The sequence below is a fragment of the Eschrichtius robustus genome, chromosome 15 (genome assembly GCF_028021215.1).
Source record: "Eschrichtius robustus isolate mEscRob2 chromosome 15, mEscRob2.pri, whole genome shotgun sequence".
Classification (NCBI taxonomy): Eukaryota; Metazoa; Chordata; class Mammalia; order Artiodactyla; family Eschrichtiidae; genus Eschrichtius; species Eschrichtius robustus.
Window position 1 is genome coordinate 26,419,472 of NC_090838.1, and position 26,659 is coordinate 26,446,130.

General features: G+C 39.0%; 1 protein-coding gene across 2 annotated transcripts in view; it reads left to right on the forward strand.

Moving 5' to 3' along the window:
• The window catches only part of TTC27 (tetratricopeptide repeat domain 27), a 182,905-nt gene that overhangs the window by 56,058 nt on the left and 100,188 nt on the right, over positions 1–26,659 (forward strand). Inside the window, exon 10 of one of the 2 annotated variants that reach the window (XM_068564218.1) lies at positions 25,196–25,309. The exons of the other annotated variant lie outside the window; for it this stretch is intronic. Within the exon in view, the coding sequence (XP_068420319.1) occupies positions 25,196–25,309 (114 nt within the window). The remainder of the gene's footprint in view (positions 1–25,195; positions 25,310–26,659) is intronic. 2 annotated transcript variants of the gene reach the window in all.

Consider the following 26,659-nt stretch of genomic DNA (forward strand, 5'->3'; position numbering starts at 1 on the left):
GTTTGATCCCAGGGCCTAGTCCAGTATCTCGCATGTAATAGGTGCTCAATAAATACTTGTTGAATGAATAAATGAAGTGACAGAGCAAGAGTTTGAACCTTTACTCCAAAGCCCGTATAGTGTGCAACTCTTTCATCTCAGATTGAAGGTGATGCAACACGGATGTGATGAGAAAGAGGACTTCAGAGAGCGAGGAGGAGAACCAGCAGAGGGAATGGGTTTTGGAGGCTGAGGCAGGAGGCAGTGTCAAGAGCCAGGGGTACTTGTCAGCGTTCAGCAGTGGAGAGCAGTCTGGAGGAAAGGCTGAGGCTTTGATGTTTTGCGTTGCTTATCTCTATGACAGTTTCAGTGGAATAGCTGGGTAGTCACCTCACTACAGAGAATTAAGGAGGGAATGGGGTGTAAGAAAATAAAGTTGATAGATGAAGACCCCAGTTACAGAAGAATGGCAGTGAAAAGGAAAGATAGAGTAATAGATGTTTGAGGATTCAAGATCAAAGAAGGCTTTTCTAGAAGAGGAAAGTCACAGAGCAAGAGGTCAGTCAGTATCTTTTTAGCTTTATGGATAAGAAGAAGATACACACGTCTTTAATGAACACAAGTTGCTTAAGATACATCATTTTTTCAAAGGCATTTTTATTATCATAGCTAGAGATCAAGTTAGAATTCTGGTGTTTTCTTCCTTTGTTATTTTTCAGATAAGGCAAAAATAAAGCACTTTTATCTGGTAGAAAGGAAAGCTAGCTTACTTTGTACTGTGAAATAAATTTTGCAAGTTACTATTTTCTACATACAGTTTTGGAACTGGTTGGATGTTAATCTTCTGAGTCCTCTGGGTGCCTGTTTTATTTTCTCACTTCAGTATTCTTAGAAATCTGCTGTTTTTCATTATAGCATATGTGTGTTTAGGTAACTATGTAGAATGTCCCTAATTAGTCATTACATATGCTATGGGGAATTTGACAAGTAAAGTGTTAAACATTTTTTAAAAGATATATTTTAAAAATTGTTATGTACCTCCCATTTATTCATTCAGCTAATATCGATTGAATACTTAATATCTACCAGGCATTGTGCTGGTTATTGGAGATACAGCAGTAAACAGTCTTTTCCCTCTTGGAGTTTACATCAGTTTACACTCTTGTGAGAGAAATAACACAGTAGACAAAAAAAGAAATAGATATTTAATAGAAGTGCTCAGTGTAAATATAAAACAGTATAAAGGAATAAGAATGGGTTGGGGATGGCTGTTTTAGACAAGAAGGTGGGGGAAGATCTCAATGGGAAGGTGATGTTGAACATGGGTCTTCCTGATGTGAGGCACAGGAAAGGACATGGAGGGTCTGGAATGATGGGGAGCTTGAGTCAGTGTAGGGAAGTACAGAGCTGGATGGGGACAGTCACCTAGTATCTAGATGATAAATGATGACCAGGATGCTTGTGTTTCTTCTGATGACTGAGCTAAACAGGATGCAGCATATGGTAGGAGGTGTTCCTGCTGTCCTCTCATGGGGACAGTGGTCAGCAGTAACGCCTTCCTAGGATTGGCTTCATAAACGGATTATTGTGGGATACAGATTCTCCACAGTTATCCTGAAATGACATTAAAACACTCTATTTACATTCAAGCAGTTAACTTTTTTTTTTTAGTGTTTTTTGTGGGTGGGGTGTATTCTTTTCTTTAACCTTTTCTTATTTCTTTTCTGATTCTTTTCTCTTTCTTTCTTCTTTTCCTGTTCTTGTTCCTCTATACAGTGAGGTACTTCTGAAGTAATTAACTCTGGTTAACCTGTGATGGTAGGTAACTCATCCCTCCTAACTTGCAATGAAGGTCGTAAACTCAGGTTTCATACTTGCCCCCCAGGACTTTATAATACATAATTTTTCTGCTCTCCTCCTCCAGCACTGGAGGAGGTCAGCACTGACCTGAGGACTGATCTCTTTTTTGAGGAAAGCTGTTCAGTGACAGTGCTTTATAGTGCCAGGCCTGACTCTTCTAAAGAGATGAGTTTGTTAATGCCAAGTAAATGTTTAATTGGTAAGAAGTAAGGCAAGGAACTTATAGTGAGGAGGGCTTTGAGGAGCCCCAAGCATACTTTGGGCTGTGCACCACCCATTCCATTTCTTATCCCAAAGGAAGCATACGGAATACAGCAGAAGAACCCAAATCAGCTCTTCCTTTTGTCATTCAGTCCTTCCTCTTATCCCTTCTTTGTGCATGATTCTGAAGTGGGTAATAAGGTGGATTAGAAGTGGCCCCTGGTTTCAATGAAGAATTTCACTAAAATTTATATCCTGTATAACTGTATGTCCTGTACATAAATAATCCTTTATTTATACCCTATGTAACTCCAGAGGAGTGTTTGAGGCAAGAGGGACCACTTTTAAGTGCTACCCTGCTTCTGAACTCTCTTTTAACAAGGATCATATTTGGGCTTACAGTATTGTAATTATTTATGTGTATGTCTTATCTTCCCCATAAGACTATAAGCTTCCAGTTTTAGGCACTGGTCTCTGTTCTTCTCTGGGTCTTCTACAAGGCCTACTGCAGTGCTTCAATGCTTTACTCACAGTTGTTGCTCAAGAAAAGTATGCAAAACGCGGGAATGAATGAAGTACACTAGAAGCAGAAACAGGATTTATTTCTGTCCTGCAGCAAAGGTGCTGCATCGCTCCACTTAGTTCCATCATATAGGTAGTACTGCCACCCACTGTACTACCTAGTGTATGCTTAGGATAACCACTTGTTGCATCTTCCTCTTCAGTAAAATGAGGGAAGGAGTGATGTGTCCCTCCCTCGGCACTGAAAACTTGTTTTGAGGATCAAATTACAGAATGTATGTGAAAATACTTCAGAGTGGGTAGATAGAGCCTGGTGCCCCCATAGCATTCAGGAATGAGTCAGCTTACCTGGTTGCTGGTTTGTAGGAGCGCGCTACTGTTTTCAAGGATTAGGACTTCCTAAGTGGATAAGGCCGGTTTGGAATTGGCTGTAGATGTGGAAGAGAAGGGAGTAGAGAGGAAAGAAGCAGCATCTTCTTCCTTCCTGAGCATCCGTTTCCATGCTCTGGCTGTGGCGTGGTGGCCGGGGTCTGGAGTTGTGAACTCTTGAGACTGTGAGGTGTCTTCCTCTGTTGATAGAAGAGCAAGTCCCGTAGAAATCTCAGTCCCCTACTAGAGTATTGTGAGCACTTGGAGGGACAGGAATCACAGTTATTGAACATTTGATATATACTTACTGAACAAATGAATGGCTTATTGGTCCTGAATTTTGTTCAGTTTTCATGTGCTATCCTAAAGTTTACTAAAATAATGGTGAAATCTCTTTTTTGGAAGAATTTTTGCCAGTGTTTCCAGCTTGGTGTAGCATGTTGAAATATATGTGAGATATGTTGGGAAAAAGTTTTAATTCAGCAATGGCAGAAGATTTTCCTAAGAAAAATATTTTACCTTTTTAACATTGTTATTATGTAATGCTCTTCCTGAGATATTCTTTCCTCACATTTCAGGAAAACTGAATGAGTCATAGTAAAAATAACCCACATTGTTCTAGAGAGCCATTTATGTTGTATCGGCTTGATAATTTAAAATTAGCTGTGTTGTCTACGTTATTTCCTTTCAGATGAGCCAAGTCAGTGACATTCAGTAATGCCTTTAATTTCCTTTCATTGTTGAAAATGGGAACAATTTACTTAATTCATACAGGTGTTTCAGTTTTCATTGGCAGAAGTTCTGCTTAAGTGTGAATTGGTACTGGCAGCCTGCCTTCTGACTGTCTGCCTGAAGCCCCAAGGTCTCTGTAAATGAAAAATGGAAAAAGACCTTTGAAAGTTACACATTATATTGTACGTATTTTCTCTTTCTGCTATTAATTTTAAGGCTATTTAATAAATACTTAACTATGGAATTAAAATAGTTTGTTAACCATTTTTGAAGAGAAAAATGATACCTTTTTTTCTTCTAGGGCATACTTATTTCTTAATTTTAATTTTTTAAGATAGGCAATATAACTGTGAGATAGTCATGATACTTCTTTACTTATTTTTATTATTTATTTATTTTTGGCTGTGTTGGGTCTTCGTTTCTGTGCGAGGGCTTTCTCTAGTTGTGGCAAGTGGGGGCCACTCTTCATTGCGGTGCGCGGGCCTCTCACTATTGCGGCCTCTCTTGTTGCGGAGCACAGGCTCCAGACGCGCAGGCTTAGTAGTTGTGGCTCACGGGCCTAGTTGCTCCGCGGCATGTGGGATCTTCCCAAACCAGGGCTCAAACCCGTGTCCCCTGCATTAGCAGGCAGATTCTCAACCACTGCGCCACCAGGGAAACCCAGTCATGATACTTCTGATACTTTGTCCTCGCATTACATGTTGACATGTCTGTATTAAGCAGGATAACCCAGGATTTTGATTTTCTTTCTGGTTTGAATACTTGTCTCCCCAGATGTTACTCATGCATTTTAATTTAACAGGCATTCGGATCATGAGCCTTGTAGCTATATCTGGGTCATAACTTGGTAACTTTTAAAGAAGCAGGAGATGGGTATGTTTTGTTTCAGTTTGTGGGTTAACTGTTATTGAACAGAGGCTTAAAAAATATTTTTTTTTTGATTGGAGTTGAACTAGGTTACTTGTATATATCTTATTTCAAGAATAGACGGAGAAAGAATAATGAGTAATAGGATTTGTGGGATCTTACATGGCTCTTTTCTTACCATCATCTACTTTGGTAACTGCTAGACTTCTTTCTTCACAGTTAACCATGGCTTAAGGTTAATGCTTATTTGTGGGTTTATTTCTAGCCATGTTGGAGTAAGTGGTACTGCATTTGAACTCTCATTGTAAACAACCACAAATCTGGGGCAAAATAAATATATGAAACAGCAGTATATAAAAAGGATAGTAAGTTATGACCAAATAGTGTTTATCTCAGGAATGCAAAGTTGGTTTAACATTAAACAGTCATTGCAATTCATTTTATTAATGTAGTAAAGGAGAAAAACTGAATGATTATCTCATTATATTTATTTATTTTAGCATTTGAAAAAATTCAGCATCCTTTCATTATAAAAACTTAGTAAACTATGAATAGAAGAGAATATCAACCTGATAAAGGGTATCTATGAAAAATCAGAGTTAAAATCATTATTGATGAAAAACTAGTTTTTCCTCTAAGATCAGGAAAATGGCACTTCTATTCCATTGAACTGGAAATCCCAGCTAGTGCAATAAGACATTAAGAAGATACAAAGGGAGTGCAGATTGGAAAGGAAGTTATAAGATTATCTTTTTGCGTAGACAGCACAATTCTTTACATAGGGAAACTCTATAAAGAATAGACATGAAAGCTACTGGAACTAATAAGCAAGGTCTGAGAATACAAGGTCAATATAAAAAAGTCAGTTATGTTTATATATACTAGGTGAATAATTGGGAAAGTAATTTTAAAACTACTTACAATAGCATAAAAACACCAAATGTTTAGTGATGAATTTGACTAAAGTGTAAGACCCGTACACTGAAAATGGCAAATATTGCTTTAAGAAATTGAAGATCTGAATAAATGGAGAGACTTACCATGTTCATGGATTGGAAGGCTTAATATTGTTGAATTGACAGTTCTCCCAAAATTGAGCTATAATTTAAATCCAATAGCAGTCGGAATCCAGGTCGCCCCCCTTCTCTTTTTTTTTTTTTTTGCAGAAATTGACAAGATGATTCTAAAATTTATTTGGAATACTTTAGCTTCTGTGATGGCCAAGTAAGCTCTTTGGACCCATCTCTCTGCAGATAAAAATTACAAACTATGGACAAAATACAAAAAAACAAAATAAACTACCTGATGACATTAGGTTATATGAATGACCATTAAGAGAGTGAAAGATTGTTAATATCACTAGTCATTGGGAAAATGCAAATTAAAACCACAACAATATACCACTATACACCACTTAAAAGGTATATTACCATACAGAGTAGTTGGAATTCTCATACACTGTAAATGTAATGTGACATAAAATGGCACAACCACTTTGGAACACAGTTTGGCATTTTCTCATACAGTTAATCATCGATTCCACCTCTAGGTATTTGTCTATGTGAAATGAAAGTATGTGGCTCCACAAAGACTTACACAAATGTTCATAGCTGTTTAATCCATAATAGCTTAAAACTGGAAACAGTGCAAATGTCCATCAACAAGTAAATGATAAATTGCAGTATATCCATCTAAAGAAATAATACTCAGCAATAAAAGGAAATGAAGTATTGATACATGCAACAATGTGGATGAAATCTGAAAAACATGATTTTGAGTTAAAGAAGCCAGATTGTATGATTCCATTTCATTAGAGTTCTAGAATAGGCAAAACTAAATCATAATCACAGAAAATAGATCACAGATTGATTGCAAAGAGGTGCAAGGAACAAGGGAATTTTTGTGGCTGATAGAAATTTTGTATATCTTGATGTTTGTGGTGTATACATTTGTCGAAACAGATCAAACACTATACTAAACATGGGTTTATTTTATTGTATCTATCATATACTTCAGTAAAGTCACTAAGAATAACTAAAAGGGAAAATGCATGTATGTTATTTAGAGTTATAATGTTTAAGGTGGATTAGTTTGTCAAAGTAGATTTCGGTTTCCGTGTAGATTAGTCCTTATCATCAATTTCTGAAGTACAACAGAAATACTCAACCTACCTAAAGTGTTAAATGGAAAGAATGTAGAAGGAGAAGAACAAATTCCCAATGGGAAATTGCTCAGTGTTCACATTCAATATGAAGCTTACTTCTTTTTCAAGGCAAAATCAAGCTAGTTTTACCCAAATATTTTTGGAAACTTGTGTTCAAAAGAAACCCTAAAATTGAGTGGATGGATATACTGTATAGATCTTCATTTGGGGGTCCCTTTGACCCTTAGCATCCAACACAGGTTGTCGATATTAAAATGTTTATTGAATTTTTTCCCTCTCATGATTGAGAGTCAACAGAAACATCAAGCAGAAAGATAGTTAGGATGAATGTAAGCCTTCGGAGTGCACAGGGCAGGAAACTTGTGTATACAATAAAATAAAGTGAGGTACTAATATATGATTTCAGGTAACTTCTTGTGTTAATGGACATAAAAGTAGTTAATTAGTAGAATTTAATTATTTTAAATCTGTAAACGCCATCTTTAGTAGAATCTGTATTGGGCCTGCAGATCAAACTATTGGTTGTGTGGCAAAATGTTAACACTTGGGTGAAGGGTGTATGGGAATTCTTTGTATTATTCTCGAAACTTTTCTGAAGGAGGAAATAAATTTGAAAATAAAAAGTTGAAAGACCTCTGGCACAAATCTATATGGAAAATGAGCAAAGTCCATCATTGCCTCATTGCTAGATAACCATCCTTATTTTGGGTTGAAGATATACACAGGCTCTCTGGAGCATACTCAGGCTACCTTTAAACTTCGGTCAGTCTCCCTGTGTCTCTTACTGGGTTTCAACCTTGTCTTGCCCCATATTGTCTTTAGCAGCAAAGGAAATAGGGAGGAGCTGCGAAATTTAAAGACGTGGCTTAAAATAAAAGGAAGAAGGGGGACTCATGGACCAGAGAGCAGAGGCTTTCACGGTGTTAAGACACTGCTAATCTCACAAGAGGTGGAAAAGGTGTCTAAGGAGTCTTCAGACCTGACTTAAACATGTACATATGTGCATAGACACTCAGAGAAGTCAGCAGCTGGGGTTAGCTCCAGCAATGAGAGGCAGGGAGCCGAGGCCTCGGCAGGCAGCCGTGAGGGATGGCGTTACCTGAAGTAATAGCACTTTCAGAACTTTCCGCTGAGCTAAGACTGAAGCAAGCGAGTGTGAAGTGATCTTGGCTGTGAATGCGTGGTGCTGCTTGGCTGTGGCAGCAGAAAACAGTCTCCCTAGAGGAAAACATCTCCTAAACCCAAATTAAAAATTGAGCAGTGAGCTCATAATTAAAGATCAATAAACAGAAGAGAAGGCAAGCCACTGTGGTTGAGAGTCAACAAACAACAGATTAAAGGATGAATTGCAGTTTTCTCATTCATAATGTAGAACAGCTATGTGTGAAACGTTGAAAGAAATATAGGGTGTAATCACAAAGATAACCTAGCAACTTATGTTAGTTATTAGATGCTCATGATTTGGGAGAGAAAATGTAACTTCTAGAAGTAACTTGAAATTAAAAAGCAGAATTAAAAAAAAAAAGTAATCCATGTTTATCCACATCAGAGAGATGTCAAAAAACACCAAGAAGTTGTGTATAACAGGTGTTCTAGAAATTCCAGTCTTAGAAGTACACCTAAGAAACTCGTGCATGTGCATCAGTGGATGTGTATAAGAATGTTTAACAATAACAGTGTTTGTAATGGCAGACAAACTGTAAACAGCCTAAATGTTTGTTGACAGGAGAAGGGATAAATAAACTGTGATATCTTATATCACAAGTATGAAATATTATACAACAGTGAAGTGAAAATAAATGAACTATAGCTATAAGTAACAACGTGGATGAGTTTTATAAAGGTAATGATAGGTTAAAAAACCAGTCCCAGGGACTTCCCTGGCAGTCCAGTGGTTGAGACTCCACGCTTCCAATGCAGGGGACGTGGGTTCGATCCCTTGTTGGGGAAGTAAGATTCCCACATGCCACAAGGTACGGCAAAAACAACAACAAAAAAACCAGTCCCAGATTCACAGGTGCTTATATTATACTTTATAACTTGCATTTTAGTTACTTTTTAATCTTCTTTGTATATCAAATAATAAAAAAATCTGAAAAGCATTTTGGGCAAGAGCAAAATCATTTAAATGTTATTTGATAAACGAGTTTAAGGAATAAATGACACTGACTTCACTGTGTACATTTTACTTTTAAAGTGAATCTTGCTGTTTGTTAGGCTGGTGATAATGGAGAGCATTAATGTAAGGTGAAGGAAAAAAACCTTAAGAAAGAAAAGCTCCTTAGTGGAGCTTCCGGTCCCCAGATGATAGGAGAAGTATATGGGGCTTATAGCTAAGATGGTGATACATTTGATATTGAGGAGACTTACTCAAACTCATGGCTTTGTGCTTCGGCTTTTGGCCATCATTGAAGCTAAAGGTGTTAGGCCTTTTGACTTTATGAATTCACATGGTGTTAAAGGATGAAAAATCCAGTTCAAAAATAATTTGTATGCTTTAAATAGGTCTGCTTTTCATGACCATGTGAAAGGTGCATCTGGTAGTGCTGATGAACTGGCATCTCCAGAATGCAGGAGATCTTTCTTTTTTGAGGCAACCAAATGACCATCAGCTTGATCTCTCTGGTGTCTGCTTTCTATGTGAAAATTTGCAGAGTGGAGAAAAGAACTTTGAGCGCGTTGTAATAGCAGGAGATCCAGAATCTCAGGATTTGCCAAGCATGCTGCTAGATACTGTGGAAGAAATAAAGGTATAAAACATAAGGCTTGCCTTCATGGAATTTTTAATTTAGCCAAGATCAGATGAACTTATGAAAATGTAATTAGCAGTACCAGGCAATTTAAACTACAAATTGATAGCACAGATAAATAAATCCCCTAACTGCTTAGAAAAGAAGAAAATATTTAGAACAGAGCAGTCAAAGAAGGCTTTGTTCACTAAGGGAGGATTAGAGGGGCCTTGAAAGACAGATGGGATCTAGATGGAGTGATAACACCAGCAAAGGCAAGGAGATGGCCATGTGTGAGCTGCACTGGGTTCATTTGGCTGTGTTGGAAGGTTTGTTTAAGGCAGTAGTAAGACTTGGGGAAAAATAGCTTTGAGACAGATTTTAAATGGTCTAGAGAGCAAGGACAGGGCATTTGGACTGCTGTTCTACTGGGAATGATTTATAGACTACATTTGGAATTTAAAGTTATTTGGTACTGATTTTAACAACGAATGCTCTTTTAAACAGTTCGTTAAGAAGGGGGAATAGTTCTGTTTTTTTATAATATTTCTTTGTTCCTTACTTTTATAAGGTCAGCCTGACCTGTGTGGGCATTGTTTGATTTGCCTTTAGTGTAGCCAAACAATTATGCGCACACAGGAGAGCTCTGAGTTGCCTTGATTTATGTGTAGAAAAAGCAACTATGTGAAAGCTCCTTCATATTTAAAGGAGCAGACTGGCTGTCTGTCATTTAAAGGGTCCTAGTGACCTCTGGAAGAAGAGTATTTGAAATGTATAATGATAAGAATGAAAGGAAATTTGTTTTTAATAGAAGCAACACTCCAGATCCTCTTTGATGGTGGTACATAATTTTCTTTGCTACTTTTCTGGAAATGAGGGTCATGTTGCATATGGTGGGAAATTGTTAGCTAAGTAAAATCATACCTTCTGTATAGTGTGTCATAATATTAAAATTTACTTTTTAATGTAAGTTAAGTGGTGTTCACTGACTTTTTCAAGTAGTTACTGGCATTTCCTCAGATGTCATCAACAGATGATTACAGCTCCCTTTCTGGTCTGAGCCCAAGCATCAGCTCAGGTGGCATAATTTAGTGAGAAACTCCTACTGAGGCGTGCAGAGCTGTCTCCCTTTTGCTCTCAAGGTATCTTGTTACACTCCTTATCAACAATTGCTGAAGTGGATTGATTCTTTAACTTATAAAATATTCTAACTATAAATAAAAGAGTTTATTTCAACTTTCACAGCAACAATAGAAATGTTAAAGTGTATATGAAAAATTATACACTTGTAGAAGCCTACTGACTCAGTGAGTGACCTTTCAGCGGTTCTGGTTAATGAGATTTGAGATATGAGAGAACTTTTCTTAAAAAGAGACACAAATGTTACCACTTACTTTTAGGGGGTTTCTGGCCTCTACCCTGGTATGTGAAAATGGTTGAAATTCCATTTCACATACAAGTATATGGTTGCAAATGGCACAGTGTTATGTAGCAATTGTCCTAATTCTCAAATTGCATCTTTATTGGAGTATAATTGCTTTACAATGGTGTGTTAGTTTCTGCTTTATAACAAAGTGAATCAGCTATACATATACATATATCCCCATATCTCCTCCCTCTTGCGTCTCCCTCCCACCCCTCTAGGTGGTCACAAAGCACCGAGCTGTTCTTCCTGTGCTATGCGGCTGCTTCCCACTAGCTATCGGTTTTACATTTGGTAGTGTATATATGTCCATGCCACTTTCTCACTTTGTCCCAGCTTACCCTTCCCCCTCCCCGTGTCCTCAAGTCCATTCTCTAGTAGGTCTGTGTCTTTATTCCCGTCCTGCCCCTAGGTTCTTCATGACCTTTTTTTTTTAAGATTCCATATATATGTGTTAGCATACGGTATTTGTTTTTCTCTTTCTGACTTACTTCACTCTGTATGACAGACTCTGGGTCCATCCACCTCACTACAAAAAACTCAATTTCGTTTCTTTTTATAGCTGAGTAATATTCCATTGTATCTATGTGCCACATCTTCTGTATCAGTTCATCTGTTGATGCACACTTAGGTTGCTTCCATGTCCTGATATTGTAAATAGAGCTGCAGTGAACATTGTGTAAACTGATTCTTTTTGAATTATGGTTTTCTCACGGTACATGCCCAGTAGTGGGATTGCTGGGTCGTATGGTAGTTCTATTTATAGTTTTTTAAGGAACCTCCATACTGTTCTCCATAGTGGCTGAATGAATTTACATGTCCACCAACAGTGCAAGAGGGTTCCCTTTTCTCCACACCCTCTCCAGCATTTATTGTTTGTAGATTTTTTGATGATGGCCATTCTGACTGGTATGAGGTGACACCTCATTGTAGTTTTGATTTGCATTTCTCTAATGATTAGTGATGTTGAGCATTCTTTCATGTGTTTGTTGGAAATCTGTATATCTTCTTTGGAGAAATGTCTATTTAGGTCTTCTGCCCATTTTTGGATTGGATTGTTTGTTTTTTTGATATTGAGCTGCATGAGCTGCTTGTAAATTTTGGAGATTAATCCTTTGTGAGTTGCTTCATTTGCAAATATTTTTTCCCATTCTGAGGGTTGTCTTTTCGTCTTGTTTATGGTTTCCTTTGCTGTGCAAAAGCTTTGAAGTTTCATTACGTCCCATTTGTTTATTTTTGTTTTTATTCCCATTTCTCTAGGAGGTGGGTCAAAAAGGGTCTTGCTGTGATTTGTGTCATGGAGCGTTCTCCCTGTGTTTTCCTCTAAGAGTTTGATAGTGTCTGGCCTTACATTTAGGTCTTTTATCCATTTTGAGTTTATTTTTGTGTATGGTGTTAGGGAGTGTTCTAATTTCATTCTTTTACATGTAGCTGTCCAGTTTTCCCAGCACCACTTATTGAAGAGGCTGTCTTTTCTCCATTATATATTCTTCCCTCCTTTATTAAAAATAAGGTGACCATATGTACGTGGGTTTATCTCTGGGCTTTCTATCCTGTTCCATTGATCTATGTTTCTGTTTTTGTGCCAGTACCATACTGTGTTGATTACTGTAGCTTTGTAGTATAGTCTGATGTCAGGGAGCCTGATTCCTGCAGCTCTGTTTTTCTTTCAGAAGATTGGTTTGGCTATTCAGGGTCTTTTGTGTTTCCATACAAATTGTGCCATTTTTTGTTCTAGTTCTGTGAAAAATGCCATTGGTATTTTTTAATAGGGATTGCATTGAATCTGTAGATTGCTTTGGGTAGTATACTCATCTTCACAATGTTGATTCTTCCAACCCAAGAACATGGTATATCTCTCCATCTGTTGGTGTCATCTTTAATTTCTTTCATCCATGTCTTATAGTTTTCTGCATACAGGTCTTTTGTCTCCTTAGGTAGGTTTATTCCTAGGTATTTTATTCTTTTTGTTGCAATGGTAAATGGGAGTGTTTCCTTAATTCCTCTTTCAGATTTTTCATCATTAGTGTATACAGGAATGCAAGAGACTTCTGTGCATTAATTTTGTACCCTGCTACTTTATCAAATTCATTGATTAGCTCTAGTAGTTTTCTGGTAGCATCTTTAGGATTCTCAATGTATAGTATCATATCATCGGCAAACAGTGACAGCTTTACTTCTTCTTTTCTGATTTGGATTCTTTTTATTTCCTTTTCTTCTGTGATTGCTGTGGCTAAAACTTCCAACACTATGTTGAATAATAGTGGTGAGAGCGGGTAACCTTGTCTTTTCCTGATCTTAGTGGAAATGGTTTCAGTTTTTCACCATTGAGGATGATGTTGGCTGTGGGTTTGTCATATATGGCCTTTATTATGTTGATGTAATTTCCCTCTAGGCCTATTTTCTGGAGGTTTTTATCATAAATGGGTGTTGAATTTTGTCAAAAGTGTTTTCTGCATCTATTGAGATGATCATATGGTTTTTCTCCTTCAATTTGTTAATATGATGTATCACATTGGTTGATTTGCATATATTGAAGAATCCTTGCATTCCTGGGATAAACCCCACTTGATCATGCTGTATGATCCTTTTAATGTGCTGTTGGATTCTGTTTGCTAGCGTTTCGTTGAGGAGTTTTGCATCAGCGTTCATCAGTGATATTGGCCTGTAGTTTTCTTTTTCTGTGACATCTTTGTCTGGTTTTGGAATCGGGGATGGTGGCGTTGTAGAATGGGTTTGGGAGTGATCCTCCCTCTGCTATATTTTGGAAGAGTTTGAGAAGGATAGGTGTTAGCTCTTCACTGAATGTTTGATAAAATTCGCCTGTGAAGCCATCTGGTCCTGGGCTTTTGTTTGTTGGAAGGTTTTTAATCACAGTTTCAATTTCAGTGCTTGTGATTGGTCTGTTTATACTTTCTATTTCTTCCCGGTTCAGTCTCGGAAGGTTGTGCTTCTCTAAGCATTTGTCCATTTCTTCCAGGTTGTCCTTTTTATTGGCATAGAGTTGCTTGTAGTAATCTCTCATGATCCTTTGTATTTCTGCAGTGTCAGTGGTTACTTCTCCTTTTTCATTTCTTATTCTATTGATTAGAGTCTTCTCCCTTTTAGTCTTGATGTGTCTGGCTAATGGTTTATCAATTTTGTTTATCTTCTCAAAGAACCAGCTTTTAGTTTTATTGATCTTTGCTACTGTTTCCTTCATTTCTTTTTCATTTATTTCTGATCTGATCTTTATGATTTCTTTCCTTTTGTTAACCCTGGGTCTTTTTTGTTTTTCTTTCTCTAATTGCTTTAGGTACGAGGTTAGATTGTTTATTTGAGATGTTCCTTGTTTCTTAAAGTAGGATTGTATTGCTATAAACTTCCCTCTTAAAACTGCTTTTGCTGCATCCCATAGGTTTTGGGTGATAGTGTTTTCATTGTCATTTGTTTCTAGGTATTTTTTGATTTCCTCTTTGATTTCTTCAGTGTTCTCTTTGTTATTAAGTAGTGTATTGTTTAGACTCCATGTGTTTGTATTTTTTACAGATTTTTTCCTGTAATTGATATCTAGTCTCATAGCGCTCTGGTCGGAAAAGATACTTCATACGATTTCAATTTTCTTAAATTTACCAAGGCTTGATTTGTGACCCAAGATATGACCTGTCCTGGAGAACGTTCCATGAGCACTTGAGAAGAAAGTGTATTCTGTTGTTTTTGGATGGAATGTCCTATAAATATCAATGAAGTCCATCTTGTTTAATGTATCATTTAAAGCTTGTGTTTCCTTATTTATTTTCATTTTGGATGATCTGTCCATTAATGAAAGTGGGGTGTTGAAGTCCCCTACTATGATTGTGTTACTGTCGATTTCCCCTTTTATGGCTGTTAGCGTTTGCCTTATGTTTGAGGTGTTCCTCTGTTGGGTGCATAAATATGTACAATTGTTATATCTTCTTCTTGGATTGATCTCTTGATCATTATGTAGTGTCCTTCTTTGTCTCTTGTAATAGTCTTTGTTTTAAAGTCTTTTCTGTCTGTTATGAGAATTGCTACTCCAGCTTTCTTTTGATTTCCATTTGCATGGACTGTCTTTTTCCATCCCCTCACTTTCAGTCTGTATGTGTCCCTAGGTCTGAAGTGGGTCTCTTGTAGACAGCATATATACGGGTCTTGTTTTGGTATCCATTCAGCCAGTCTGTGTCTTTTGGTTGGAGCATTTAATCCATTTACATTTAATGTAATTATCAATATGTCTGTTCCTATTACCATTTTCTTAATTGTTTTGGGTTTGTTATTGTGGGTCTTTTCCTTCTCTTGTGTTTCCTGCCTAGAGAAGTCCCTTTAGCAATTGTTGTAAAGCTGGTTTGGTGGTGCTGAATTCTCTTAGGTTTTGCTTGTCTGTAAAGGTTTTAATTTCTCCATCAAATCTGAATGAGATCCTAGCTGAGTAGAGTAATCTTGGTTGTAGGTTTTTCCCTTTCATCACTTTAAATGTGTCCTGCCACTGCCTTCTGGCTTGCAGAGTTTCTGCTGAAAGATCAGCTGTTAACCTTATGGGGATTCCCTTGTATGTTATTTGCTGTTTTTCCTTTGCTGCTTTTAATATTTTTTGTTTCTGTTTAATTTTTGATAGTTTGATTAATATGTGTCTTGGCGTGGTTCTCCTTGGATTTATCCTGTATGGGACTCTCTGCGCTTCCTGGACTTGTTCAACTCTTTCCTTTCCCATATTAGGGAAGTTTTCAACTATAATCTCTTCAAATATATTTTCAGTCCCTTTTTTTTTCTCTTCTTCTTCTGGGGCCCCTATAATTTGAATGTTGGTGCGTTCAATGTTGTCCCAGAGGTCTCTGATACTGTCACCATTCTTTTCATTCTGTTTTCTTTATTCTGCTCTGCAGTAGTTATTTCCACTATTTTATCTTCCAGGTCACTTATCTGTTCGTCTGCCTCAGTTATTCTGCTATTGATTCCTTGCAGAGATTTTTCATTTCATTTATTGTGTTGTTCATCATTGTTTGCGCTTTAGTTCTTCTAGGTCCTTGTTAAATGTTTCTTGTATTTTCTGCATTCTATTTCCAAGATTTTGGATCATCTTTACTGTCATTGTTCTGAATTCTTTTTCAGGTAGACTGCCTATTTCTTCTTCATTTGTTTGGTCTGGTGGGTTTTTACCTTTTTCCTTCATCTGCTGTGTGTTTCTCTGTTTTCTCATTTTGCTTAACTTACTGTGTTCGGGGTCTCCTTTTCACAGGCTGCAGGTCGTAGTTCCCGTTTTTTTTGGTGTCTGCTGCCAGTGGCTAAGGTTGGTTCAGTGGATTGTGTAGGCTTCCTGGTGGAGGGGACTGGTGCCTGTGTTCTGGTGGATGAGGCTGGATCTTGTCTTTCTGGTGAGCAGGACCGCATCCGGTGGTGTGTTTTGGGGTGTCTGTGACCTTATGATTTTAGGCAGCCTTTCTGCTAGTGGGTGGGGTTGTGTTCCCGTCTTGCTAGTTGTTTGGCATGGGGTGTCCAGCACTGTAGCTTGCTGGTCGTTGAGTGGAGCTGGGTGTTGGCATTGAGATAGAGATCTCTGGGAGATTTTCGCTGTTTGATATTACATGGAGCTGGGTGGTCTCAGGTGGACCAATTTCCTGAACTTGGCTCTCCCACCTCAGAGGCACAGGCCTGACGCCCGACCAGAGCACCAAGACCCAGTCATCCACATGGCTCAGAATAAAAGGGAGAAAAGAAAGAAAGAATGAAAAATAAATAAAATAAAATAAAAGTTATAAAAATAAAAAATAATAAAAATAAAAAAATTTGCAAGGCAATTAAAAAAAAAGAAAGAAAGAGAGAACAACCAAACCCAAAACCAAATCCAGCAATGATAACAAGCACTAAAAACTATACTAAGAAAAATTAAGGAAAAACGGACAGACAGAACCCCAGGACAAATGGTAAAAGCAAAGCTATACAGACAAAATCACACACAAAAGCGTACACATACACACGCACAAAAAGAGAAAAAGGAAAAGTATGTATATATCGTTGCTCCCAAAGTCCACCTCCTCAATTTGGGATGATTCGTTGTCTATTCAGGTATTCCACAGATGCAGGGTACATCAAGTTGATTGTGGAGGTTTAATCTGCTGCTCCTGAGGCTGCTGGGAGAGATTTCCCTTTCTCTTCTTTGTTCGCACAGCTCCTGGTGTTCAGCTTTGGATTTGGCTCCGCCTCTGCGTGTAGGTCGCCTGAGGGTGTCTGTTCCCCCGCTCAGACAGGGCGGGGTTAAAGTATCAGCTGATTAGGGGGCTCTGGCTCACTCAGGTCGGGGGGAGGGATGGTACGGAATGCGGGGCGAGCCTGCAGCGGCAGAGGCCAGAGTTACATTGCAACAGCCTGAGGCGCACCATGCGTTCTCCTGGGGAAGTTGTCCCTGGATCATGGGACCCTGGCAGTGGCGGGATGCACTGGCTCCTGGGAGGGGAGGTGTGGATAGTGACCTGTTCTTGCACACAGGCTTTTTGGTGGCCGGAGTAGCAGCCTTAGCATTTCATGCTCGTCTCTGGGGTCTGCTCTGTTAGCCGCGGCTCGCGCCTGTCTCTGGAGCTCGTTTAGGTGGTGCTCTGAATCCCCTCTTCTCGTGCACCCCAAAACAATGGTCTCTTGCCTCTTCAGCAGCTCCAGACTTTTTCCTGGACTCCCTCCCAGCTAGCTGTGGCTCACTAGCCCCCTTCAGGCTGTGATCACGCAGCCAATCCCCGTCCTCTCCTTGGGATCCGACCTCTGAAGCCGGAGCCTCAGCTCCCAGCCCCCGCTCACCCCGGCGGGGGAGCAGACAAGCCTCTTGGGCTGGTGAGTGCTGGTCGGCACTGATCCTCTGTGAAGGAATCTCTCTGCTTTGCCTCCTGCACCCCTGTTGCTGCGCTCTCCTCCGTGGCTCCGAAGCTTCTCCCCCCACCACCCTCGTCTCCACCAGTGAAGGGCCTTTCTAGTGTGTGGAAACCTTTCCTCCTCCACAGCTCCCTCCCACTGGTGCAGGTCCCGTCCCTATTCTTTTGTCCCTGTTTTTTCTTTTTTCTTTTGCCCTATCCAGGTACGTGGGGAGTTTCTTGCCTTTTGGGAGGTCTGAGTTCTTCTGCCAGCATTCAGTATGTGTTCTGTAGGAGTTGTTCCACATGTAGATGTATTTCTTATGTATTTTTGGGGAGGAGGGTGATCTCCACGTCTTACTCTTCTGCCATCTTGAAACTCTCCCAAATTTCTTTCTTAAGTGTCTGTTTTTACTGGATTTTTAGCCAGTACTCAATTTAGTGAGGCAACATTTCATCAAATTGCTTTAATTCATAGACTCCAGGTAAAAATAAATGAACTTTAAAAAGATAGCATTTGCAACTGCCTGTTTCTACTTATTTATATGAGGTACCTAGAGTAATCAAATTCATAGAAAGAAAAAGTAGCATGGTGGGGACTTCCCTGGCAGTCCAGTGGTTAAGACTCTGCACTTCCACTGTAGGGGGCACGGATTCGATCCCTGGTCGGGGAACTAAAATTCTACACGGCCCCCCCCCCCCAAAAAAATTAAAAAATAAACCCAAAACAAAAAGCAAACAAACAAACCAGAAAGGAGCATGGTGGTTGTTGCCGTGGGGTGAAGTGGGGAATTGTTGTTTAATGGGTATAGAGTTTCAGTTGCAGGATGAGAAGAATTCTAGAGATTGGTTGCATAAGTAAACTGTACAGTTAAAAATGGTCAAGAGGATACATTTTATGTTATATGTATCTTACCACAATTAAAAAAAATTAAGAAGAGGGGAATAAGATAGCACCTGCAATAATGTTAAAAACATCAAATTCCTAGGAGTGAATCTGTCAAAGGATTTACAAGCCCTCTGTCCTAAAATCTACAAAACATTATTAAGACAAATTAATGAAGACCTAAATAGAGGAATATGCTATGTTCGTGGGGGGCTCAATATTTTAAAATTTCAAGTCTCCTCAAATTAACCTACATTATCAATGCAATCCGTAACAAAATCCCAGCGCTTGATTTTTGTGGTTGCTGTTGCTGTTGTTTTTTCTGGTTTTGTGGAACTCAAGCTGACTTTACAATTCATATGGAAATGTGAAAGGCTAAGAATAGCGAAGTCAGTCATGAAGAACAGAATTGGAGTACTTCCACTGGCAGATACCAAGACTTATTATAAAACTATATCAATTAAGGCAGAGCTTCGCATGTTGTGGTTCTTGGACTGGCAGCCTCAGCTTCACCTGGGAGCTTGTTAGAAACGGAATTTCTCCGGCTCCACTTCACAGCCTGTTGAATCAGCATCTCTGGGGTTGGGGCCAAGGGGTCTGTGTTTTAACAATCTTTCTAGATTATTCTTATGCACTTGAAAGTTTGAGAAACACTGAATTAAGGCATTTTGACACGAGGAAATACAGACTAACTAGCGGAACAGATAGAGAGTCCAAAAACAGAGCCATACATACGCAGTACATCTGACTTATGTCAAATCTGGCATTGCAGTGCAGTGGGGAAAGGGTAGGCTTTTCAATACATGGTACTAGATGATTTATTTACGTATGGAAAAAAGCTACCTTAACCCCTGTATCATACTAGATATACAAAAAATCAATTCCAAATGGAATATGTGGAAGTAAAAAGCAAAACTGTAAAGTTTTTAGAGGAAAACTACAGGAGAACATCTTTGAGACCTTAGGACGATCAAAAAGGACAATAAAGCTCTAACCATAAAACAAAAAACGATAAACTGGATGACTAGTAATATTAAACACTTTAAATATCAAAAGATACTGTTAATATTTGTAAAGCACTTAGACCAGTGCCTTGCCAGCACGAGTATGTGTTGTGTATTTGTCAAATAAGAAGAATATGTTACCCTCTTCCAACAAAAAGACAGGGGGGCTTGTGTTCAGAAAATATAAAGAATATTTAACAAATCATCAAGAAAAAAATTTTTTTAATTGATTTATTTATTTATTTTTGGCTGCATTGGGTCTTTGTTGCTGCGTGTGGGCTTTTTCTAGTTGCGGTGAGCAGGGGCTACTCTTCGTTGCAGTGCGGTGGCTTCTCTTGTTGCGGAGCACAGGCTCTAGGTGCGCGGGCTTCAGTAGTTGTGGTGCCTGGCCTTCAGTAGTTGTGGCTCGCGGGCTCTAGAGCGCAGGCTCAGTAGTTGTGGCACACGGCTTAGTTGCTCCATGGCATGTGGAATCTTCCCAGACCAGGGCTCAAACTCATGTCCCCTGCATTGGCAGGCGGATTCTTAACCACTGTGCCACCAGGGAAGCCCAAGAAAAATTTTGACAACCCAATAGAAAACAGCAGGCAAAGGACTTCAATAGGGACTTAAAAGAGAGGCATTAAAATGGTCATTAACGTATTAAAAGGTGCACAACTTTATTAACCAGTAGAGAAATGCAAATTCGTTAGAGAAGTGAAAATTAACCATAATGGAATACTACTAAATACCCACCAGAATGGCTAAAATGTAAAAAATAGACAATATTGAGTGTTGCAAGGTTGTAAAGTAACAAGGACTCTCTAATGTTTCTAATAAGAGTGTAAAGTGGAAAACCTTTTAGAAGATTGGGTGTATTCATGAAAGCTAAATACTCTGACCTAGCAATTTCACTCCTAAGTATATGTCCAACAGAAATACTTGTACATGTTCACCTAAAATGATGGCACATTCTGATAACACATCTAGAATGTTCATAGCACATTTGTAATAGCTCCAGATTGGAAACTACCTAAATGCCCATTAGCAGGATAATGGTTAAATAAATTGTATATTGCAGTGAAATATTATTTAGCAATAAAATGAACATTCTTCAACTATATAGAGCATTAAAGCATATATGTCCTGTTTAATTTTCTTTTTCTTTACCTAATGTCTCATATTCTGACTGATTTTTACCTTGTGGGCAGCAGTGTTGTGTAAGATATATTAAACACAGCCTATCTGCAGTTACCTCCTTTTAGAAAGACTTTCCCAAGTCTGTATATCTCCCAGCCAAACAAATATAAGATAAATGCATTCTTCAGTGATATCATTATCCAGTCAGTTCCTTCTTTAAAGCTTTTCAAATGTCTGTTTTTCAGATTGCATTTTACTTTCAGCGTTTAGTGAGAATGTTTTGCTTGAGCTTCACATAAAAGTCTCAAACTCTTGTTCTCATGCCAGCATAGAAAACAGTCTGAGTTGGTAGTTTTCCGAGGAAAATATCTCCCCGCTTTGGTATGCAAACCTTTTAAAGCTAGGCTTTAACTGACAAGCCCACGGCCTGTGCTGGCCCATGTGCCATGATGTTATTGGTGTAAAGTGACCGTGTGGCTGGGGACTGTGGGGGAGGACAGAGTTTTCCTCCACGCTCTTAGGGTTCCAGACTGGGTCCGAAAATTAAACTGACAAAGACAGATTAACAGGAAAAAAGTGCACACATTTACTTAATAGAGATTTTGTGTGACACGGAAGTCTTCATAAGGAAATGAAGACCTGATGAAACAGTTCAACCTGAGTATTTTTGTGCTAGGTTTGATGAAGTGTGGGCAGTCTTGGAGGAGTATGATAGTTCAAAGGTAAGGGTAGTAAACTGGGAGAAACTTAGTAAGGCCTGCTTGTTGGGATTCTTCTCAGGGTCCCTTTGTCTTCAGAGATAAGGATGCACCTTTCCTCTGGGTATAGGGAAGGCACCTCTCACATGAGAGTTTTATGACCTGTTTCAGGAGAAAAGGGCAGTGGGAAGGTCAGAGTGATCTTCCTGCTTCGGCTGTTTTCTCAGACTCCTTCAGCTTAAAATGCTCTGTATGCCCAGGTGCCATATTTTGGGGGTAGCTGATGGTTAGGGCCATCACCTGTGCCCACTCTGGATGGTGCATTCCTGCTGAGGGTGAGAGAAAGCATTATAGGAGGAGAAATCCCAGAGGGGACCACATGTGCTTTTTAGCAGGTACTCTCAGAGGCTTATTAAGTGTTACCTATTCATGCTTATTTAATCCTCACAAGTTTGTGAGAGATGGGAGTTACTACTCCTATGTTAGGAGGAAAATGAGATCCTAAGAGGTCAGGTGGCTTCCCAAGGTCACCCAGCTAATCACCTCACTTGGTGGAGCTGGGATTCTGATCAAGCTCTGGCTGACTTGGAGATTATCCCCACTGTTCTACAGAGCCATTTCCTCAGTGCTCTTCCATCCTGTCATGAGGTTACTGAGACAGTCCCTTTAATAAAATGAAGAGAAAACAGGCGACCCAGTGTAGGTAGTAGAATCAGTGTGCAGATTTACTTATTTCGTGTCTTCTGTTTCATCATGTATATATTTATAGTGCCATATAACTGTATTCCAAGGAGATAAAAATATTTTAATTTGCAAACTTAGTTATAGAAGAATTAGGTTACTTAATAGTCATTGCATTAGAATGTAAGTTCTCTGAGGGCAGGGACCTTGTCTGTCTTGCTTGCTACTTTGTCCCTGGGGCCTCGTGCACACTGCCTTGTACAGAGTAGGCGCTCAAGTGAATTAATGAATGAACACATTTCAGTAAGAATTTATTCTTCTGATTCTCCTTCTCCCTTATTTGCGTATTCTTTGTTTACTCCTCTTCTTCCACTTCCCTTTAATAGAGCAGTTTCCTAAAGTTCTTTACTGAGTCCTCTTCTTACATTACTCTACCAGTGTTTACTGGGTACTGTCATCCACTTCCTTGGAGAAAGTGTTAAGAAAACAATGTAAGTATGTTCTGCGGCCGTAAAAAAGTGAAATCTTGCCATTTGCGACAACATGGATGGATCTAGAGGGTATTATGCTAAGTGAAATAAGTCAGACAGAGAAAGATTGCATGATCTTATTTATATGGTGAATCTAAAAAACAAAACAAGCAAATAAACAAAACAAGATGAAGACAGACTCACAGATTCAAAGAAACGGGTGGTTGCCAGAAAGTGAAGTGGGGTGGGCGAAATAGGTAAAGGAGATTAAGAGTTAACAAACATCCAGTTATAGAATAAAATAAGTCATGGGGATATATTGATAATATACAACGTGAGGAATATGGTCAATAATATTGTAATAATTTTGTATGGGAAAAGATGGTTACTGGGCTTACTGTGGTGATCACTTTATAATGTATGCAAATATCAAATCATTATGTAGTACTCTTTTTTTTTTTAATAATTTTTAAATTTTTGGCTGCGTTGGGTCTTTGTTGCTGTGCGTGGGCTTTCTCTAGATGCGGGGAGCAGGGGCTACTCTTCCTTGCAGTGCGTGAGCTTCTCATTGCAGTGGCTTCTCTTGTTGCGGAGCATGGACTCTAGGCGCGCGGGCTCAGTAGTTGTGGCTTGCGGGCTCTAGAGCGCAGACTCAGTAGTTGTGGCACATGGGCTTAGTTGCTCTGAGGCATGTGGGATTTTCCTGGACCGGGGCTCGAACCCGTGCCCCCTGCATTGGCAGGCGGATTCTTAACCACTGCGCCACCAGGGAAGCCCTGTAGTACTCTTGAAACTGATATAATATTGTATGTCAACTATATTTCAGTTACAAAATGAAAATGGTTGAAGCTCATGCATCCCAGTGCAATTTCCAAAAAAAGAAAAAAAAAAAAAGATGTTGTTTTGGGGATCGAGACCAAGTATTAGAATCAGCTTTTGCTCCTAATGAAGGTGTGACATTGAGCAAGTGATCTAACCTGTTGGTGCTTCATTCTCCTTTTTATTGTAAGAAAGTTGGCAAAGATTTGGAGTTGAAAATTCACATACCTATAGGGGCCAGGCAGGTATTAGAAATGATGGAAGTGAGCTGGGCATGGTACAGTAAGGCGTTGCAGGGACGGTGATATAGTTTATATATACTACATTGAAGGATTTCTTGCTAACTTTTAATGAGAATTTGGAGTTACAAGGGAATTTGACCAAAAACAAATACTTAGCTTAGCCTACTAGTTCTTAAATTTGGCTATGCCTTAGAATTACCTGGGGAGTGTTTTAAAAAACACCGATGCCCAGATCCTGCTCTCAGGGATCTGATTTACTTTTATTTATTTATTTATTTATGGCTGTGTTGGGTCTTCATTTCTTTGCGAGGGCTTTCTCTCTAGTTGTGGCAAGTGGGGGCCACTCTTCATCGCAGTGCGCGGGCCTCTCACTATCGCGGCGCACAGGCTCAGTAATTGTGGCTCACGGGCCCAGTTGCTCCGCGGCATGTGGGATCTTCCCAGACCAGGGCTCGAACCCGTGTCCCCTGCATTGGCAGGCAGATTCTCAACCACTGCGCCACCATGGAAGCCCTGATTTACTTTTAAAATACCAAAAGCTTCTCCTTCTAGTGCACAGCTAGGTTATGAATGATTAATTGGACGCCAATTAACTAGGATGTTTTTTATACCTGACTTTTAGAAATAAGCAAATAATCGAGGATGTAGTCAGCTTTCAGACGAATAAGCCTTTTGCCTTTCTTCAAAGCAATCTTCACTGAAAGTTATTGTTGTGAATGATCACTCAGGGACAGCATTGGTTTCCATGTCATCAGCAAAGAGCTTAAGTTGTGTTCATTATACCAATCAGTTCCTATTGTCTCATAATACATTTTGCCCCTGTTTTCACGCACCCAAAACTTCCACTTTTTCCCCCACTACATTTGTGGTCATATTCAATGGTTTCTACTGCACTCTGTGAACTGATGGTTGGTCACAGCTTTCTCTGGGGCTAGGATTCAGTATGTGCGTATTCAAAGTTTTCTTATGAGCCAGTCTTTCTTAAGATGCCCTCTCTAGGATAGCATTTTAACTAAAATTAGAGACTCCCTACCCTAACCAAGACTAGAAAGCATTCTCAAAAATTTTAGAGTGGTTTTCTTAAAGTTTGATTTGCATTTGCATCAGTGGATTAGGATATTTAAGTGAAAGTTACCAGATTTCCAATTATTTGTTTTCGTTTGTGAGTTTGGATGATTTTTAAAAATTTATTTCAAATTTGAGAAAGATGGCATTTATTTTATGTAGTTTATTTTCTCACATTTTTTAATAACTCGTGAGATAAAAAGATTTATTAATTTATGGTATGATATATTCTGCTTACCTTTTTGATTATCTGGAAATATTCTGATTCATTCCTTAAGGAATTTATTCAGTAGAATAGGTCAACTAGGTTAAGTAATGACTCTGCTCAGATGAACACATTCTTCATAAAAAATATTTGAAAGTGCATGTTGTCTTTTATTATTTTTCACTGAGATGATTTTCAAATCTGCACTCAGCTCTACCTGATATATTCATTTTGTTATATTCAGAGTGGACTTATCCAGCTTATCCGTTCCTTCTGTGGTCTTTTTTTTTTTTTTTTCTTTCTTTCTTTCTTTCTTCCCATCAGTGTTTGCTTTCACAACCCAAGTTCTGGGCCATTCAGACATCAGCTTTGATCCTCCGGACAAAACTTGAGAGAGGAAGCATACGCCGAGTGGAACGGGCAATGAGGCAGACACAGGTAAGAATTAATGTGGCAATTTTTGTTATTCTTCCAGCTCTTTATTGTTATCAATAACCGTACATGTTTGTTGTGAGTATAAAATCAGTTTTCTCTAACACGTTTTATTATTGAAGAGTGTTGTTTTAGAGTTTGCTTGGCTCCAAAGCCCAACTCTGTCACTTAGCTCTGTGACCGTAGTATTTAACCTTTCTAAAGGAGAGCTGTTCCGCTACTCAACATTTCTGACGCCAAGTGTGTGGGTCTTTCACACCAAGCATTTCTTCATTTCCTTGTGGACATCAACTGGGTGTCCTACAATTTAATTCAATTCTGACCCTACCTGGAATTAGTGCAGACCCCATAGGTTAAGGGCTAAGTTCCAAAAGACTGCCTCCCACTTCAGATTCCAATCTGAAGTCTTCTACTTCTGACTGACTGGCTATAAATCAGGGGTTCTCACGACCTCCTCCTTACCTCAGGTTTGATAATTTGCTAGAACTGGCTCACAGAACTCAGGGAAACACTTAATTACTATTACTGGTTTATTATAAAGGATGTTATAAAGGATCCAAATGAACGGCCAGATGAAGAGGTATATAGGGCAAGGATCCTGAGCAAAGGAGCTTCTGTCTTTGTGGAGTTTGGGGCGCACTCCCCCTCCCAGAACGTCGGTGCATTTTCCAATATGGGTGCTCTCTGAACCCGTTTGTTTTGGGGGTTTTTATGGAGTGGAGTATCTATTATGTGGGCATGATTGATTAAATCAGTGGCCATTGGTGATTACCTCAATCCCCAGCCCTTTTTCCCTCCCCGGACCTTGGTGGGGGGGCTGGAAGTTTCAACCCCCCAGTCACATGGTTGGTTCCTCTGACAACCGGCCCCCATCCTCCCAGAGTCACCTCATTGCCATAAGCTCAGGTATGGTGAAAGGGACTTACTATGGATAACAAAAGACACTCTTCTAACCCTACCACTCAGGAAGTTACAAGAGTTTTAGAAGCTCTGTGCTGGGAACCAGAGCTTACATATTTCTTATTATATCACAGCATCACATCCTTAAGTTTCATTTTCATTACCTATATAAGAGGGTAATAATAACTGTACTTATAGCATAGGTTTGTGGTGAGTGGTAAAGAGATAATACAAGAGGTAGTGAAAAAGGTATGCAGTATCACAGGCATAGATTGTATGAGGAAACAAAATTCATCCTAATGCAAAAATATTCACTGATGAACTGGAATAAATAGTCTCTATTCCAAAGTGGTTTTTTTTTTAAACTAATGAAGAATATTTTATTTCTGTGTTTAAAAATATTTCTGATGGACACCTCACTAAGCTTAGAGCACTCTACTGATGCTGCCGGAAATA